The 18,119-nt window shown below is 49.3% G+C and overlaps 1 protein-coding gene across 1 annotated transcript in view; it reads left to right on the top strand.

The window, feature by feature from the left end:
* Nucleotides 1-18,119, top strand: part of LRP1 (LDL receptor related protein 1) — a 777,705-nt gene that overhangs the window by 707,965 nt on the left and 51,621 nt on the right. The window contains exon 77 of the mRNA XM_033939435.1: nt 13,051-13,229. Within this exon, the coding sequence (XP_033795326.1) occupies nt 13,051-13,229 (179 nt within the window). The remainder of the gene's footprint in view (nt 1-13,050; nt 13,230-18,119) is intronic.

Genomic DNA, 18,119 nt, shown 5'->3' with positions numbered 1-18,119 from the left:
ATCTTGGAAACCTGACTGGCCAGGTGTGTCCTGAGGACTGGGCTGAGAACCCCTGGATTAGATATCAAGGTATAGATACTTGCATATGTTTAGAGAAAGCAGGATATCTGTTCATATTTAGTAGAGATTTTCAAGTATTCTTTTTCCTGATGATGACTGTGGGGCCACGTGTTCGGAGCCACAATGGAGCACACGGCGTGCCAGTTCTGTAACAATAACTGTGGACAGAGATGTCGTTAGAGAATACTGGCCGAAACCCAAAGATGTGCACAGTGTCAATGGAAGGCATACATGGGTAGCGCCTAAACACTTCCGATCGTGCACATAGGACTAGGTTCAGTAAATGGGGATCTGAGCGCTGGTCTATAAATGGCGCTCCAAGATGGCCCTTGTTTATTGAATAGTGCTTAGCGCCAGGATCTGCACCCAACTTCAGGCACAAGGATTTACAGCAATTTAAACCTGGTGTAAATCCTTGCTTGTAAATTAAGCGCTGATTAGAGAGTTGCGCGGGGACAGAAATCCCACCCTTCACCTTCAGGATCCTCTCCGTCCCCACCCGTCCCCATCAGGATCCTCTCCATCCCCACCCATCCCCACAAGGAATTACCTTCATCCCCGCCCGTCCCCAAAAAAAGCAGCAATTACTTCTGACAGGATCATCAATTCCACAGTTTCTTTTGTGTTTGCGCTGCTGTTTTCCTTGTGGAATCTCTTTGGTGGAATCCTTTTTTTGTTTTCTGTTCAGGTAATTAACTTATAAACCCCCTCTTTTACTAAGGCTGACGTGTCCATTATATTATATGGAAGAACCCTGCTTCCCCGTGGGAGTCCCGTTGGCTAGAAGGGAGTCCCCATGGGAGTCCCGTGGGCCAGAGGCGGGTCCCCGTGGGTTAGGGGGGGATTCCCACGGGAACCCCGCGGGATTCCCGTGATCCCCATTCCTGTGCAGACCTCTAGCGCTGATCCTCCAAATTCAATAGTAGTGTGGACATCTTTAGTGAAGAATAATACAGTAGAATCCCAATTATCCAGTACTCAACCAACCAGAAAGAAAAAAAAATTGTCCTCTCTCCAGCATCCCAAAGCAGCAGCGGTCCTGATCCACCAACACCCCTCCCTTTCTCACTTACTCAAAACAGCAGTGTCAGCCAGTTAGCTGAGGCAGTGCTTTAAACAGGCTGTTCGTGACCAGCCCCAGTAGGGCCTTTCCTTTGCTGCATCACTTCCGATGCAGTAGAGGAAAGGCTCTGCTGGGGCTGACCATAAGCAGCCTGTTTACAGCGCTGCCTCAGCTGACCAGCTGCCGCTGCTGTTTTGGATAAGTGAGGGAGGGAGGGTGGTTGGCAGATCAGGACTGCTTTAGGTAAGTGAGGGGGGTCAAGGAGATCAGACCCACACAGAGGGAGAGAAGACCTCGGGGGGGGAGAGAGGTGCACCAAAAGTGTGTATGTGTGGGAGAGTCCAGCAGCTTGAAGGGGAGAGGAGATGGATGGATGCTGAATTCATAAGGTGGTGGGGGGGAGGGATAGAAAGTGACCCAGACCAGAAAGAAGGGTGTGAAGGGAGGAACAGATGCTGGACCTACAAGTGTGGGTGGGAAGATGATAGAGAGAGGGATGTGGGAAGGGAGACAAAGCACAGTTACTTACCGTAACAGGTGTTATCCAGGGACAGCAGGCATATATTCTCACATGTTGGGTGACGTCATCTACGGAGCCCCGATGCGGAAGCATTTTCAAGCAAACTTGATTGAAGATTTAAGTTTGCTCTGCTGCTCCACGCATGCGTGCCTTTCTGCTCCACTAGGGGGCGCATCCCCTCGTGGTCTCCAGTTCACTTAACTAGCAAAGAAGCCAAACTCGGGGAGGTGGGCGGGTTGTGAGAATATATGTCTGCTGTCCCTGGATAACACCTGTTACGGTAAGTAACTGTGCTTTATCCCAGGACAAGCAGGCATGATATTCTCACATGTGGGTGACCTCCAAGCTAACTGAAAAGGGATGGAGGGAAGTTGGCAATTTAAGCAAATAGATTTCGCAATACCGACTGGCCGAACCGGCCATCGCTTCTGGACAGTGAGTCCAGACAGTAGTGGGAGGTGAAAGTATGAACCGAAGACCACGTGGCAGCCTTGCAGATTTCCTCAATAGGTGTGGACCTGAGGAATGCTACGGAGGCTGCCATCGCTCGGACCTTGTGTCCCGTTACTCGACCATGCAGCGCGAGACCAGCCTGAGCGTAGCAAAAGGTGATGCAATCGGCCAACCAGTTGGACAAGGTGCGCTTGGAAACTGGGTGGCCTAACCGGTTTGGGTCGAAGGACAGAAACAATTGTGGGACTTTCCGGTGTGGTTGAGTGCGTTGAAAATAAAAGGCCAACGCTCTCTTACAGTCAAGAGTGTGAAGTGCCACCTCTCCGGGGTGAGAGTGGGGCTTGGGAAAAAACACGGGCAAGACGATGGACTGATTGAGGTGAAAATCAGACACTACTTTAGGCAAGAACTTTGGATGTGTGCGGAGTACCACCTTGTCATGGTGGAAAACAGTGAAGGGTGGGTCCGCTACCAGAGCCTGTAGCTCACTAACTCGCCGGGCGGAAGTGAGTGCAAGCAGGAAAATCACCTTCCACGTGAGGAATTTAGGATGGCATTTGTCTAGGGGCTCAAATGGAGGTTTCATTAGTTGAGCCAGAACCACGTTAAGGTCCCAAACCACCGGAGGGGGTTTGAGAGGAGGGTGGACATTCAGAAGACCCTTCATGAAGCGAGAGACTAAGGGGTGGAGCGATAGGGCTTTTCCTTCCAGGGGCTGATGAAAGGCCGCAATCGCACTGAGATGTACTCGAATGGAGTTGGTCTTTAGGCCGGAGTGAGATAATTGAAGTAAATAGTCAAGGACCAGAGGGACGGGGATCGACACCGAGTCCTGGCTGTGAGAGGAGCACCAGGCTGAGAATCTGGTCCACTTTTGAGAATAGCAGGTTCTCGTCGAGGTCTTTCTAGAGGCCTCCAATATCTCCTTGACTGATTGAGACACGGGGAGAGAAGTCAGGGGGGAAAGAAACCAAGCATTCAGATGAAGAGATTGAAGATTGGGATGTAACAGCGAACCCTGACTCTGTGATAGTAGAGAGGGAAACCGAGGCAGAGGCAGTGGATCTCTGACACTGAGTTGAAGTAGAAGGAAAAACCAAGGCTGGCGTGGCCAGCGAGGAGCAATCAGGATCAGGGTGGCTTTCACCGTTTTCAGGTGGACCAGCGTCCGCAGGATCAGAGGAAACGGCGGAAACGCGTACAGAAACCTTCCCTCCCAGTCGAGGAGGAAGGCGTCGGCCTCGAGTCGGTCCGGGGAGTGTATCCGGAGCAGAAGAGGGGCAGTTTGTGATTGTGGGGGGATGCAAACAGATCTATTTGAGGCGTCCCCCACTTTTCGAACACCTGTCGTAGGGTCTGAGAGTGCAGTGACCACTCGTGTGGCTGGAGGAGGCGGCTGAGTCTGTCCGCCAGACAGTTTTGTTCTCCTTGTATGTACACCGCTCGAAGGAAGGTGTTGTTGGAGATTGCCCATTTCCAGAGGCGCATGGCTTCCCGACAGAGGGACCAAGACTCTGTCCCCCCCTTTGTTTGTTTATGTAATACATTGCTACCTGGTTGTCGGTTCGGATGAGGACCACCCGGTCGTGAAGCAGGTGTTGAAAAGCTACAGCTGCGAGATAGATGGCCCGGAGCTCTAGCACGTTGATGTGACAGCGGCGGTCTTCTGCTGACCACATCCCCTGAGTGCGGAGGCCGTCCAGGTGGGCTCCCCAAGCGTACTCCGACGAGTCCGTGGTGAGAACCTTGCTGTGAGGAGGGGCGAGTAAGAGCAAACCTTTGGAAAGATTTGAAGAGTCGGCCCACCAGCGGAGCGATCGTTGCAAGGAAGGAGTCACTGTCACGGGACGATCGATCAGGTCCAGGTCTTGACGCCATTGAGAGGCCAGGGTCCATTGAGGGATTCTCAGATGGAGACGGGCGAAGGGTGTGACATGGACGGTGGAGGCCATGTGGCCCAGGAGAGTCATCATCTGTCGAGCTGATACCAAGGTCAGCATTGAGATCCTTCGGCTCAGACTTACTAACGCCTTTAGACGCGGAGGGGGGAGGAAGGAACGGAGGCGAACCGTGTCCAGCGTGGCCCCGATGAATTGTAGGGACTGCGAGGGGCGCAGTTGGGATTTTGGGAAGTTTATCTCGAACCCCAGACTCTGTAGGTAGATAATAGTCTGTTGGGTCGCTGAGATAACCCCTTCCCTGGACGGGGCTTTGATCAGCCAGTCGTCCAGGTAGGGGAATACCGGAAGACCTTGGGAGCGTAAGGTAGCTGCGACCACCACGAGGCACTTGGTGAAGACCCGAGGTGATGATGCTAGGCCGAAGGGGAGGACTCGGTATTGCAGGTGCAGGTCTCCCACCTGAAAACGCAAGAACTTGCGGTGAGCGGGGTGCACTGGAACATGTGTGTACGCCTCCTTCAGATCGAGGGAGCAGAGCCAGTCGCCCTCGTCGATCAGGGGGTAGAGGGTTGGTAGGGAAAGCATCCGAAAATTTTTCCCGTACCAGATATTTGTTGAGGCGTCTCAAGTCTAGTATTGGGCGAAGGTCTCCCGTTTTTTTCGGTACCAGGAAGTAACGGGAGTAGAAGCCCTTCCCCCGTTGGCCGGGGGGACCTCCTCTACTGCTCTCAGGTGAAGCAGATCTCGAGCTTCGGAGAGGAGTAGGGGTAGCTGCGTCCGGTTGGGAGGGCAATTCTTTGGGGGGTTGTCTGGAGGAATGGCCCGAAAGTTGAGAGAGTATCCTGATGAGATCACGCTAAGGACCCATGCGTCCGACGTGACTTGTTCCCAGCGAGGGTAAAAGACTTTGAGGCGACCCCCGATGGGAAGGAGGCCTGGGACTATGGCGGAGGGGGCCCGCCCCCTTCCGCGTATCCCGTCAAAAGGACTGGGATGGTTTGGTAGTCGCAGGCGGTTGGGACTTGGGCAGGGCCCGATGGTGGGCTTGCGGACGCCTGGGCGGAGGCCGCGAGAAGGCAGGAGTGGATTTTTGTTGGTAGCGGCGCAGAGGGGCCCTGAACGGCCTGGACGCGGGCGGTTTAGGCTTTTGCCGCACGAGGGAGGCAAACGAGCGTTGGTGTTCGGAGAGGCGTTTTGTAGCCGCCTCGATAGTGTCATCGAACAGTTCTTTACCCACGCAGGGGAGGTTAGCCAACTGGTCCTGTAAGTTGGGGGTCCATGTCGACCAGGCACAGCCAAGCTAGGCGGCGCATGGCGATAGCAAAGGCTGCCTCTCTGGAGGAGAGTTCGAAGCCATCATAGGCCGCGTGGAATAGATGGAGGCGTAGGTTGGAGAGGGACTCTGAAAGCAGGCTAAACCCTCCTTGGCGGGAGGCCGGTAAGTCAGCCTCAAAGGCTCTCAGTAGTCCAATGAGGTGTTTGAGGTAGGATGTGAAGGTGAAAGTGTAGCTTTGCACCCTAGAGGCCATCATCGCATTTTGATATAGTCTCCTGCCGAACTTGTCTAGGGTTCGGCCTTCTCGGCCTGGGGGGACCGCCGCTGAGACCCTGGAGGGGTGAGCCTTTTTCAAGGAGGATTCTACTAATAGCGACTGGTGGGAGAGCTGCGGTTGTTCAAATCCCGGGAAGGGTACTGTACGGTACTTGGCCTCCATTTTGGAGGGTACTGCTGTGACCATATAGGGGGTCTCCAGGTTCCTGAAGAAAGCCTGTTGGAGTACCGGGTTAGGCGGTAAGCGAAGGGACTCTCTGGGCAGTGATGGCATATCCAGCTCCGCTAGGTACTCCTTAGAGTATCTGGAGTCGGACTGGAGGTCCAAGTCTAAAGCATGGCCCATGTCCTGGACAAAGCGAGAGAAGGATGGGCGGGATGTTCCCGAGGCCCCTTGCGGGGTCGGTGAACGAGACCTCCGTCGGGTGGAGAAGGATGGGGAAGCTTCCCTCGAGTATCGAGGCTCCTGCTCCGATCCACGCTCCGAGACCGGGGAAGCACTGTGAAAGTGTTCCGGGGTCGTGGATCTCCAACGTCTCGAGGAGCCCCTCGGAGACGATGCCGGGGTTCGGGGTACCGATCGATGTCGAATCAGTGACCTCGACCCGGACTCCCTCGGTGAAAGTCTGAAACCTCGGATCGGAGCCCCCGGTCCGAGGGGGAGTTCGGAGGATGCGCGGGTTGGAGAGTGATAGCTCCGTCACCCTCAGCGGTCCCGTACGAGTTGTAGGTGAACGGCCTCGTAGAGTGGGGGAACCCCGGGCCTTCTTGGAGGTACGGCGGTTCGAGGTTTCTGTCGTTTTAGCACGACGTTTTGCCCCGCGGCGGTCTGTGGAGGGAGAGCGCCTTGGGTGTCTCGGCGAGGAGTCCGAGGAGGATGGGATGCGGCGAAGCTTGCGCGCTTTTCCCCGAGATGGCTTGACGCGAGGCTCAGGCTGGTCTGGCACATGCGGGGTCGAGATCGAGGCCGATTGTAAATGGGCCATTGCAGCGGATAGCTCCGATGAGATCATCGCTCGGAGTAGGTCCTGGAAAACGGGCACGGACAGCATCGAGGGCATGTCCACTGCCTCGGTGCGCTCCACCGGGGGCGACCTCGTATCAGAGTATTCCCGTGTGGTGGAGGCACGGCCCGAAGGCTTGGAGGGCTTTGCCGGGGCTGTAAGCATGGGACTTCCGCCATGCGTCACCGGTGTCCCCGAGGCTGGCTTCTTCGATGTTACGGGACCTGAAGAGGGGACTTACCCGGAGCCGAGGCTTTCTGTTGTCCCGAGGACTTCGGATTCGAGTCTCGAGGCGATGCTGAGGTATTCGGGGCCGAGGTCGGGGCCGACCTCGAGGCCGAGGTAGAGGGTTGGTGGGCGGCAAAGAGATCCGCCATGCGGGCTTTTCTTCGGCGGAGGGCCCGGTTCTGGAAAGTAGCACACTGGGGGCAGGAGTCGGTTGGATGAGCGGCCCCCAGGCAGAGGATGCACCGGCGATGCGGGTCTGTGATAGAAAGAAGCCGCTCGCACCGGGTGCACTTTTTAAAGCCGGTCAAAGGCCGGGACATAGAATCGAAACTGGCCGCGGCTCAAGTAGCCACGCGGCCACGGGGACCCGGAAGCCTCCGGGTCGGTCAAAAACGAAGCAGGAACAAGTTGAAACAAGAAAAAATTTGCACACAGCGACTTAATCGAGAAAAATAAGAAAAAATTGCAGTGCTAGAAGGCAGTTGGGGCAGAGCCTGAAACAACACGACTTCTAGGCTCAGCGGAAAATTTTGAACTGGAGACCACGATGGGATGCGCCCCCTAGTGGAGCAGGAAGGCATGCATGCGTGGAGCAGCAGAGCAAACTTAAATCTTCAATCAAGTTTGCTTGAAAATGCTTCCGCATCGGGGCTCCGTAGATGACGTCACCCAACATGTGAGAATATCATGCCTGCTTGTCCTGGGATAAAACTATTTTTAGAGTAGCTCTCAAGCAACCAAAAACTAGGTATTCTGCACCTACCAATCCCCATGGCTGCCGGATAATTGAGAGTTTACTGTAACTGTATTTATAATCCGTCCATACCTTACAGTATATCTAAAGAGCTGGAATATATCCAGGAATTATTTTAAAACATTTCAATTGCAAAGCAGCTTATCATTAATAACCACTAGATTATACAGTATCAAGGCAATAAAACAAATTTCTTGAACAAGTATGCTTTGATATTCCTATGAAATATCCGATAAGACAAAGAAGACTCAGTTATAACAATGATCTCATTGCTTAATTTAGCTGCCTGATAAGATAATAATTGTTCAAAATTTTTTAATCTTTTCATGCCTCTAGGTGAAGGAAAACAAAAAAAAAAAAAGGATTTGATTTCTTTGACACATGATCTCCTCTTTTTAAACTGAACTGTAAAAATAAATTGGAACTAACCCAAATAAAACTTTATAAAGAAAGCAATGAAATTTAAAAAATATTTGTGTTTCAATAAGTAACCAATGTGACTGCAAAAAATGAGATATACAGTACAGTCCGATTTCTTCAACAAATAAATCAATCAATGCCGTGTTCTGAATTGTCTGTAATGCTCCTCCCATAGCCACGCCTCCTTTTCAGTTGTGCACTAAAAGATTTGCATGCACATCTTTATAGAATCGTGCCTAGCACATATAAATCTAAATTGTTGCCAGTCAGTGCCAATAATTGATTAATAGCACCTAATATTGGTACTAAATGGCTCGTTACTCAAATTGTGCACGCAAATTGGGCGCATGCCCAAATTTGCACAGCTTTGCGCACCATATGTAAAATCCACGGAATAATGCACACGCATAACTTAGAGTATTGTATGTGGAGGAGACACCCATATCCTACCCACATACATGCCACCCTTGCAATATTTAATAGACTAGTGTGTATTGCACATGCAAATGCCAGTTATCTTAGCGCTTAAGTATGTATGACACACTTAACTATACGCATGTAGGTGATAGAATTGCCCATTGTAGTTTTAAACTGAAACCATTGCTATTCTATGGGCAGCAGCAGCAGCAGAGTTGGATACTGTTCTGTTTAATCTATGAGGGATAGCTTTTGCACCCTACAAGGCATGTCAAACAGCCTAATTTCTGTTCTCCGGCTTCTTTGCATCGACCTTCTCTCTTTTTAAAACTAAACTCTTGTGTTTCTGCTGATGGTCACATGGAAGGTGATTGCCGTAAGCTGCAAAAGGAAAGTCTTACGCTTTACTAATTAAAAGAAAACCATCAGAACAGATTATTTGCAAATCCTTGGTAACTGCAGCAGTGGCTACAACCAATGTCTGGATATTTGAATGTATTGCAGATTTCCTTTACCGCAAGATCCAGAGGAGATAAAAAAGGAACACCTGTTCTTCATTTTTGTCTATTGCTAACTTATAATTTTACCCCCGCCCCCTTCAAAAATAATGACATAAAATATTTAGATTAGCTATACTGAGCAGTTCAGACACACTGAAATTCCTAAGACGTCCTCTAAAATGAAAAATTAAATTCTTACAAAACGAATGGGGGGGGGAGGTGGAAACTTGGTAATTGAATTTCCTAATGGAGCTATCTCTAGCCTCAGGCTGTAATACCGTTCTTTGTAGTAATGGGAGCAGAAATACACAGATAAGCTACTTCTCTGAGCTAAATGAAATAGTCCCTAAGGTCATTTGGTAAAATCAGGGCACAGTATTCTTAAATTGACATAAGCAGTGCATTGCAGAGTAATTTTCAAAAAAGTTAATTTTATTTGGAATCTGTTTATGGAACAATGAAACAAACACGATGAACTAATAACACGAGGAACAACTTTCCAAGAGCTTGTAAAACAATCCCAGAAGAACAAGTATAGACCAAAAAAGCAAATTTTTCCAGTTTTGTGATCGGAGAGGCAGAAACTAACCCCCTCTTTTACTAAGGTGCGCTATGCTTTTTAGCGTGCGATAAACACGCGCTAAACCCTAACGTGTACATGTTATCATATGGACACGTTAGCGTTTAGCGCACATGTTGGTTTAGCGCGCGCTAAAACGCTTAGCGCACCTTAGTAAAAGAGGGCCTAAAAGTATTACAGAGATGAAAAGGGGAGAGGGGTGGAAGCTAAAAATTTGAGAAATGCTGCCCTGTGATGGAGAAGACTCAAGTTCATCTTCTCCCAGCTAGGCTTGAGGGGCTTGGTACCTAGGAGAGGAGGGAAGGCAGCTGCTAGTGCTACATCTCCCCTGTCATCCAGGACTAGTCTTAAAAGGGACTTATCTGCAACTCTCAAAACCTAATTGTCGGATTCTCCTTTGACCCCGTTCGCCTCAGAAACTCATGTTTGCTCTGTCTTAGGTTCAGAGAAATTTTTTAAAAATCCAAAAAAACCCCAACAAAAAAAATCTTTTGATTTTCTTTTTTAATCTTGATTATAATTTTAAAATTTTTACCCTCCTTTTGTACTTACCTTTCATGTTCTCTTTACTATGCCTATTGTAGTTCTTTCTACTTCCCTTATGTATCAGTCTGCAATGTTTGTGTGTCTATTGTACTTAATAACTAAGACCCTGTTTTTAATTGTAAATCGCTTTGAATTCACGATATTGCGGGGAGCGCAGGGAGAGGGGTGACATGATTGAGACATTTAAGTACGTCACAGGTCGTGTCGAGGTGGAAAACGACATATTCTTTCCTAAGGGACCTTCAGTCACAAGAGGGCACCCGCTCAAACTCAGAGGAGGGAGATTTGGTGGTGACACCAGGAAGTATTTCTTTACAGAAAGGGTGGTGGATCACTGGAACAAACTACATGCAGGTGATCAAGGCCACTAGCGTGCTCGACTTTAAGAATAAATGGGACATCCACATGGGATCTCTACGTGGGTCGAGCAGCACTCTGACTTAATGGGGTGGGACAGTAGAGTGGGCAGACTTGATGGGCTATAGCCCTTTTCTGCCGTCATCTTTCTATGTTTCTACATCAAAATTTAATAAAACTTGAAACTGGCGAGGGTTTCTGTTATTTCCTGGGAGTGCTACTTGGGCTGGATAGTGAGTAAAGGGAAAAAATGAGCTTGACTTTTCCAGAATGCTTGTGTTCGGCCCATTCATGCCAAGAAACATAGAAACATGATGGCAGATAAAGGCCAAATAGCCCATCCAGTCTGCGTGCCTATCTGCAGCATCCACTATCCCCCCCTGTCCTTAAGATATCCCATGTGCCTGATCCATGCTTTCTTGAATTCAGACACAGTTTTTGTTTCTACTGGGAGACTATTCCAAACATCTACCACCCTTTCTGTAAAATAGTATTTCCTTAGATTACTCCTGAGCCTATCACTTCTTAACCTCATTCTGTGCCCTCTCAGTCTGGAGTTTCCTTTCATATCATATCTCCCCTCTCCCACCTTTCCTCCAAAGTATACATATTGAGATCTTTCAGTCTGTCCCCATACGCTTTATGACGTAGACATTTTAGTTGCCTTCCTCTGGTCCGACTCCATCCTGTTTATATCTTTTGAAAGTGCAGTCTCCAGAATTGTACAAAATATTCTAAAAGAGGTCTCACCAGAATCTTTTGCAGGGCATCATTACCTCCTTTTTCCTACTGGCCATTCCTCTCCCTATGCATCCAAGCATCCTTCTAGCTTTTGCCTTCCATTTTCAACCTGTTTGGCCACTTTTAAGATCATTTCATATTACCGTATATACTCAAATATGAACTGAGATTTTTGTGCCAAAAAATGGCCCAAAAATGAGGGTCTCAGTTTATATTCAGGTCCTCAAGTCTGCGCGCTCCCCCGCCCCCACCTGGATCCATTGCAGGCCTGCCTTAAGCCCTGGTGATCCAGCGGTGAGCCGGGACAGGAGCGATCCTTCCCACATTCTGTCCCGGCCAGCTGTTAACCATCCCGTTTCCCTCCTGCCTCCCAGACCCGTTGCATGCCTCCTGCGGGTCTGCCTTAAGCCCTGGTGGTCCAGTGGTGAGCCAGGACAGGAGCAATCCTTCCTGTGTCCTGTCCCGGCCAACTGTTAACCACCCCACTTCCCTCCCGCCTCCCGAATCCCTCTGCAACATTCCTGTACCAAACTGCCCCGGGAACTTGCGCAGCCATTTCTGATTGCGGCTCTGCTTGGGGAAAGAATGAAGAAAGTTTGTTCCTGCCTCGCTTCACTGCTAGAACAGCAGGGTTCAAAAGATATGTTGGAGAGGGGTCCAGGAGGAGGGAGGGAAGCGGAGTGGTTAACAGTTGGCCCGGACAGGACTTGGGAAGGATCGCTACTGTCCTAGTTCACTGCTGGACCATCAGGGCTTAAGGCAGACCCGCGGGAGGCCTGCAATGGGTCTAGGAGGTGGGAGGGAAGAGGGGTTGTTAACAGCTGGCTGGGATAGGACGCAGGAAGGATCGCTCCTGTCCCGGCTCACCACTGGACCACCAGGGATTAAGGAAGACCTGCAGTGGTCATCGGAGGCTGGGTGCAGAGCTGGGCAGGTTGGGAAGGAAAGAGGGAGGCAGTTGAATATAAACAACCCCCCCCCCCCCCGGGTTTATATTCGAGTGAACCTTTTTCCCGCTCTTCTTTTCGTGCACAGAAGTTCTTCACCCCCTAAACTGTACTGTTGTCTCAGGTTTTTGCAACCCAAATGCATGATCTTAACTGCCAAATAGGGCCTAATCGTTACATAAGACTAGGTGGTTGCCCAGGGCAGCAGTTTATAGAGAGCAGAAAAGAGTAGCTGCAGTCAGAGCAAAACAATAGATCCTGACAGCCATTCTTACACAAAGAACCATCAATGACTTCTTTTATCTGCAGGAAGGGTGATCAATTTTCAAATAAAAACAGAGGAAAGAAATGGAGTAGATGGAAAGCCACACCACCAGTGGTATTAAATGTTTATTGAAACAATAAAGACTTGATACAGCAATGGAAACTTTGGAGACTTGACTGGACATGAGTTGTGGTTTGGCCTTGAGGCCTACTTCAGGATCTATTTGTAACACTGAGATTTTTAAAAAATGGGATGTGTCTCATATAGAAACATCTTATAAATCACTCGGCAACAATCGCAGCAGAATGCGTGCATGCATGCCTTTCAAAACTTGATGATGTGTGCTGTGTGACATGCAAATTCTGCTGCGATTGTTGCCGAGTGATTTATAAGATGTTTCTATATGAGACACATCCCATCTTTTAAAAATCTCAGTGTTACAGAGAATAGATCCTGAAGTAGGCCTCACGGCCAAACCACAACTCATGTCAAGTCTCCAAAGTCTTCATTGCTGTATCAAGCCTTTATTGTTTCAATAAACATTTAAGGAACACTACTAGATGGTGTGGCTTTCCATCTACTCCGCATCTTTTCTCTGTTTTTTTTGACTGATCTGCGTAGGATTGTTTCTTCTCTCTTCGTTTCAATTTTCAAGTAACCCATTGACTTGTGTAAATAGATTAGCAGGATTGCATAAAATGGTGGTATGTTACAGCACAATATGTTCTCTTTTCGTTGACAGATTCCAGGTCTTAAGATGCCCAGAGGAATTGCTGTTGATTGGGTTGCAGGCAATATCTACTGGACAGATTCAGGGCGAGATGTTATTGAAGTGGCTCAGATGAAGGGAGAGAACTGTAAAACATTAATCTCGGGCATGATTGACGAACCCCATGCAATAGTTGTAGATCCACAGAGAGGGTAAGGGGCAAGCTGTTAATAATTTTCTTTTGTTTTTGCATAGATAACTTTGAAATGAAATTTTTTTTCCATTACTCGTTGTGGGCCTGAGCAATTTGCAGATTAGGCAACAAGGATAACATGTATGAGGGAGTGGAGGAAGCTTATCTCTTCCAAAGTAATCTCCCTAGCACAGGTTGCACAGCAAGCTATCCTATCCATTGCCAAAGAGGAAACTAAGGTGACTGAAGACTCTTAAGTCTGCCACAACTGCATGTGCATTCTCACAACTCGTGGGTCAGCAGAGCCCCAACTTAGCCAGTTAGCGGCAATATTCAGCATAAAGTTAAGGCAGCAAAAAGGCTGTCCAGACTTTATGTGCCGAATTAATGGGGCACTAGTCTGAATATTGTCTAGTATCTGGTTAACTTCCAGGTCACTGCACATACACATGCCCCAGCGTTGAATATCCAAGGTTAGTTCAGCTTACAGTTGTGAGTGGATTATAAGCCACCACCACAAGATGAATATTGCTCTCATTGTAGATATCTTGAAAACCAGGCCAGCTAGTGGTTACTCCAGGAGCAGCTTGAGAAACTGCTTCTTTAGTGTCTCTCCAGACCAGCACAGATGGATGGGTTTATGCACCTTTGCCAGCAGGTGGAGTACACATTGAATTCTAACAGTACAAGTGGGCTGTGCTGTCCCTCATAGAATCAGTCTGTTCTCAGTCTCCAGCAGATGGTGTAGTAAGCATGTGCTGTGCTGTTCTATTCTGTTCTGTTTTTCTAGGCCTTTCCTTAGGAACTTTTGGAGAGGATAGGCAGGGCTTTTTTCTGGCCCTTTTTATTGTCCGGACTGAGCTTGGGGCCTCAGGGTTCCCGTTAAACCTTGGGGTGTGTCACACTCAAGCGGCTGAGTCCCTCCCCCATTCCTTCACCTCCCCAATTTTTATTTAGAGGTGCCTCAGCTGTACACCAGGAGGCAAAGACTACAGCTTGGAGAGCCAGTGATGTCTGCTTCTTAAAACATTTAAGTTTAATTAAAACAAAAACAAAAAACCTGAGGTTGAGCCATTGATTTTCTCTAGTGCTCTAGGGAAGTTTCATTCATTAATTTTTCTCCCTTCTAGCTAACCGGCAGTTTATTTGAGCCTGCCTCGTGGTTCAGAATGAGCACTTCTCAGCCTTAGAAGTGCTCAGTGTGCTTTTTGTTCAGGGCCGCACAAAGGGGAACCCTCGTCAGGGTCGGCATCAGGTGCTGGCAGGAGGGATTCCCCTGCAGTTGCAAAGAGTCAGCAGTGGGCGGTGGGGACACCTGGGATTCCACAACCACCCACGACTCTAGGGCTTCCCTAACCATCATAGCTGCTGCTGGCAGGGAGGCCCAAAGTTCACTGACCGTCTGGGGATTCCCATCTGAGAATTCCCTTGACATCGTGTTGGAGTTTTCTGGGGATTCCCTTTTTGTGGCTGATTCTTTTCAGGCCTCTTCAGTGATTTCGACCTTGGAGGAGCCTTTTCAGTGGGCCTTTCCTCTTTGGCAGGAAACTCTGCCATTTTAGCTGAGTCTTCAGCTGAGATCCCGTCTAGATTAGAAAGGCAGGAACAGGTCCAGCAGGCCTCTTCCTCTGCAGCTGAGCATGCTTCCATCCCGTTAGGGGGGGTTTTCCCTGTATTTTGTGCTGCTATGTACAAAGCGTACTGCCTGCACATGGCTAGTGGTTTTGGCTTTTTCCAGGGGTTCTTTATCTTTGAAGCCAGCCTTTCCTCTGCCCCCATGCCAGCATCTCTTGTTGGAGGACATGGCTTTCCTGGATGACGATTTGTTACTAGATGATGACCTTGGTTTCTCTGGGGACTTGCAGGACACTTGTTGGGGTGGGGGATGATGTGGGTGGCTGGGTGTCAAAGCCGCCCATGGGGAAGGATACTTTTGCACCGGGAAGAGCTGCAGGAGCTCATTCTTCAGGTGCCCTCTGTATTGCATTTTGAGGATGATTCCAAAGAGGCTCCTCGTTTGGTGGATCCTCTTCTTTGAGGGATTCGGACGGCTTCCCTTTCCCATGTATCAGGATCTCCGGAATATTGTGCACGCTCAGTGGAAGACCTCTGAAGCCCCTTTTCGACTGGTGTAGTCCATGTCCCACTTGTACCTTATTCCTGAGGCTGATAGAGACTCCTTTTGGCTGTCAGTTGTAGATGCAGTGGTTTTGACCATCGCTAAGAGGCTTGCTGTTCCTGTGGAGGAGGGTTCAGCTCTGAGGGACCCCCAGGCAGGAGGATGGAGTCTCTTCTTAAGCAGAGTTTTGATATGGCTGTTCTTGCAGTCCAAGCGGCGATATGTAGTCTGGTAGCCAGAGCCTGTTTCCGGTTTGCTGAGCATGTGTTGGATAGGGAGTCTAATGACTGGTCTCTGGTGGATCAGGAGGTTACTAAAATTAAGCTTGGCTCTTCATATCTTTCTGATGCCATGTATGATTTGTTGCTTGCTTCAGCTAAGTCTATGGCCTTAGGGGTGACTTCTAGACATACTGAGTGGCTACGTGGTTGGTCAGCAGACTCTGCCTCCAAATCCAAGCTTAGAAAATTTGCCTTTAAGGATTATTTCCTCTTTGGTGAGGACTTGGACAAGCTGGTGTATGGTTTAGGTGATTCCAAGGTGCCTCGGTTGCCAGAGGACAGGCCTTGGCAGTCTGGTAGAGGAGGATTGAGTTACGGTCGTCTTTGTGAGTTTCACCAGTATAGACCTTTCAGAGTGTCTGCTGCAGGTACTTCCTCACGAAGTCGGTCCTTCCAGTCCTTTTGGAGTGCTCATGAGGGAGGAAGGGACTCCTCTCTCTCCTCCTCTTGACCAATGATGGTGTTCAGGTCCTTCTCCTAATAAAAGTGGGAGCCTTATTATTGTAGTTTTACCAGAGGTGGACTGAGATCACAATAGATCAGTGGTCCTGGAGATGATTTGAGATGGGTATGCTCTCAAGTTCGAATGGCCCTTGCCAGATCATTTTTTCCCTTCCCCTTGTCAGTCCACTCGAAAGAAGCGGGCGTTTCATCAGATGCTTCAGAGGTTAGTTGAACTCAAAGCAGTGGTTCAAGAGCCCCCTCCAGAGATTCGCCCTGGGAGTTACTCTATTTATTTGTGGTGCCCAAGAAAGAGGGGTACTTTCGGCCTATTCTGGATCTAAAGGGTGTGAACCAGGCACTCCGAGTCCCTTCCTTTTGTATGAAGACACTAAATTTGATGATCTTAGCAGTTCAGCCTAGAGAGTTTCTGACTTATCTTAACCTGACGAAGACCTACCTTCATATCTCGATTTGGGACTAGCGATTGTTTTGCTTTTTGATTTGGGGAAAGCATTATCAGTTCTGTGTGCTTCCGTTTGGTCTGGCCACAGCTCTGCATACCTTCACCAAGGTTATGGTGGTGGTAGTGGTGACGGCCTTGCACAAGGAGGGTATCTTGGGTCATCCTTACCTAGACAACTGATTGATTTGTGCGAAGTCCTTTCAGGAGAACTTCTGAGTCACAGCTCATGTAATGGAGTTGCTGCTGTCGTTGGGCTAGGTGGTCAACCTTTCCAAGAGTCGGTTGACTCCATCTCAATGATTGGAGTATCTTGGAGTTCTGTTCGACACCAGTCGAGGGAGGGTTTTCTGTCCCAAGGCCCATGTGCAGAAGTTGCAGATTAGCTTCCTGATGGGTTCCCATTGCCCCCAGGCACATGAATTTCTTTGGCCTCCTTGGAGGGGTCCAGTAGGCTTGGACTACCATGCGCCCCTTTCAGTATGCCCTTCTTCAGCGGTGGTCCTCGCAGATTCACGATCTGGACACTTTGGGCCCTCTTTGTGGATTTGTTCATCTCAGTCTGCGCTGGTGACTTCAGTCCTACAATCTGGTCCAGGGAGCGAGTCTGGAACATTCCCAGTGGATAGTTCTTCTCATGGACACCAGTCTCCTTGGCTGGGGAGCCCAGTGTCTCAGTGGTTCAGTTCAGGGCAACTGATCGTCAGAGGAGGCTGACTGGTCGACCAATGTTCTGGAGACTAGAGCCATTCAGTTGACGTTGGCGGCCTTCCAGTCGTTGCTGGAGGGCAAAACGATACGGGTTCTCTCCAACAATGCCACGGTGGTGGCTTACGTCAATCGTCAGAGGGGAACCAAAGATCAGAAATGGACTGAGGCTCATCTTCTGGACAACTCGGCTTCTCATATAGTGGGAGTGGACTGTGTCCAGGCAGATTATCTTAGCTGTCATGTGCTGGATCCCAGCAAGTGGTGTCTCAGGATGGTAGCATTTGATCTAATTGTTCGGTCATGGGGTCAGCCAATGATGGATGTCATGGACACACGTTTCAACTTGAAGGCGCGGAGGTTCTTCAGTCAGCACAGAGATTGTCAGGCCAAGGGGCTGGATGCTATGGTTCAGATTGGCTGACAGACGGTCTGCTGTAAGCCTTTCCTCTGTGGCCACTGGTGGGCAGAGCTCTTCATCACATTACACATCACGCAGGCTGCATGATCCTGGTGGCCCTGCGTGATCCTGGTGGCACCTGTGGGATCTGGTTTATCTTCTCATGGCAGATCCCCTTTCTCTGCCTCTCTCAAACAATCTCTGATTCCCATGTTTGATCCGGGTCCCTTTTGTTCCACGGCTTTTGAAAGGGAATGCTGAAGCAAGAAAGGATATTCAGATAACGTGGTCTGTACCCTTTTAGGATCTCAGCAGTTCTCTACGTCTTGGGCTTATTTGTGTATTTGGCACCTCTTTGAGGTATGGTGATCCATTCGGGCGGTAATTCCTCTGCATGCATCTCTGCCACATATTTTGAAGTTTTTGCAGGATGCCATGGAGTGAGGCCTTGCCTGGTTCTACTTGAGGGTTCAGGTGGTGGCCTTGTACTACTTTAG

This window comes from Geotrypetes seraphini, chromosome 3 (assembly GCF_902459505.1).
Source record: "Geotrypetes seraphini chromosome 3, aGeoSer1.1, whole genome shotgun sequence".
NCBI lineage: Eukaryota > Metazoa > Chordata > Amphibia > Gymnophiona > Dermophiidae > Geotrypetes > Geotrypetes seraphini.
Note: the sequence above shows the minus strand (reverse complement) of the source record. Positions and strands in the feature narration are given on the sequence as shown.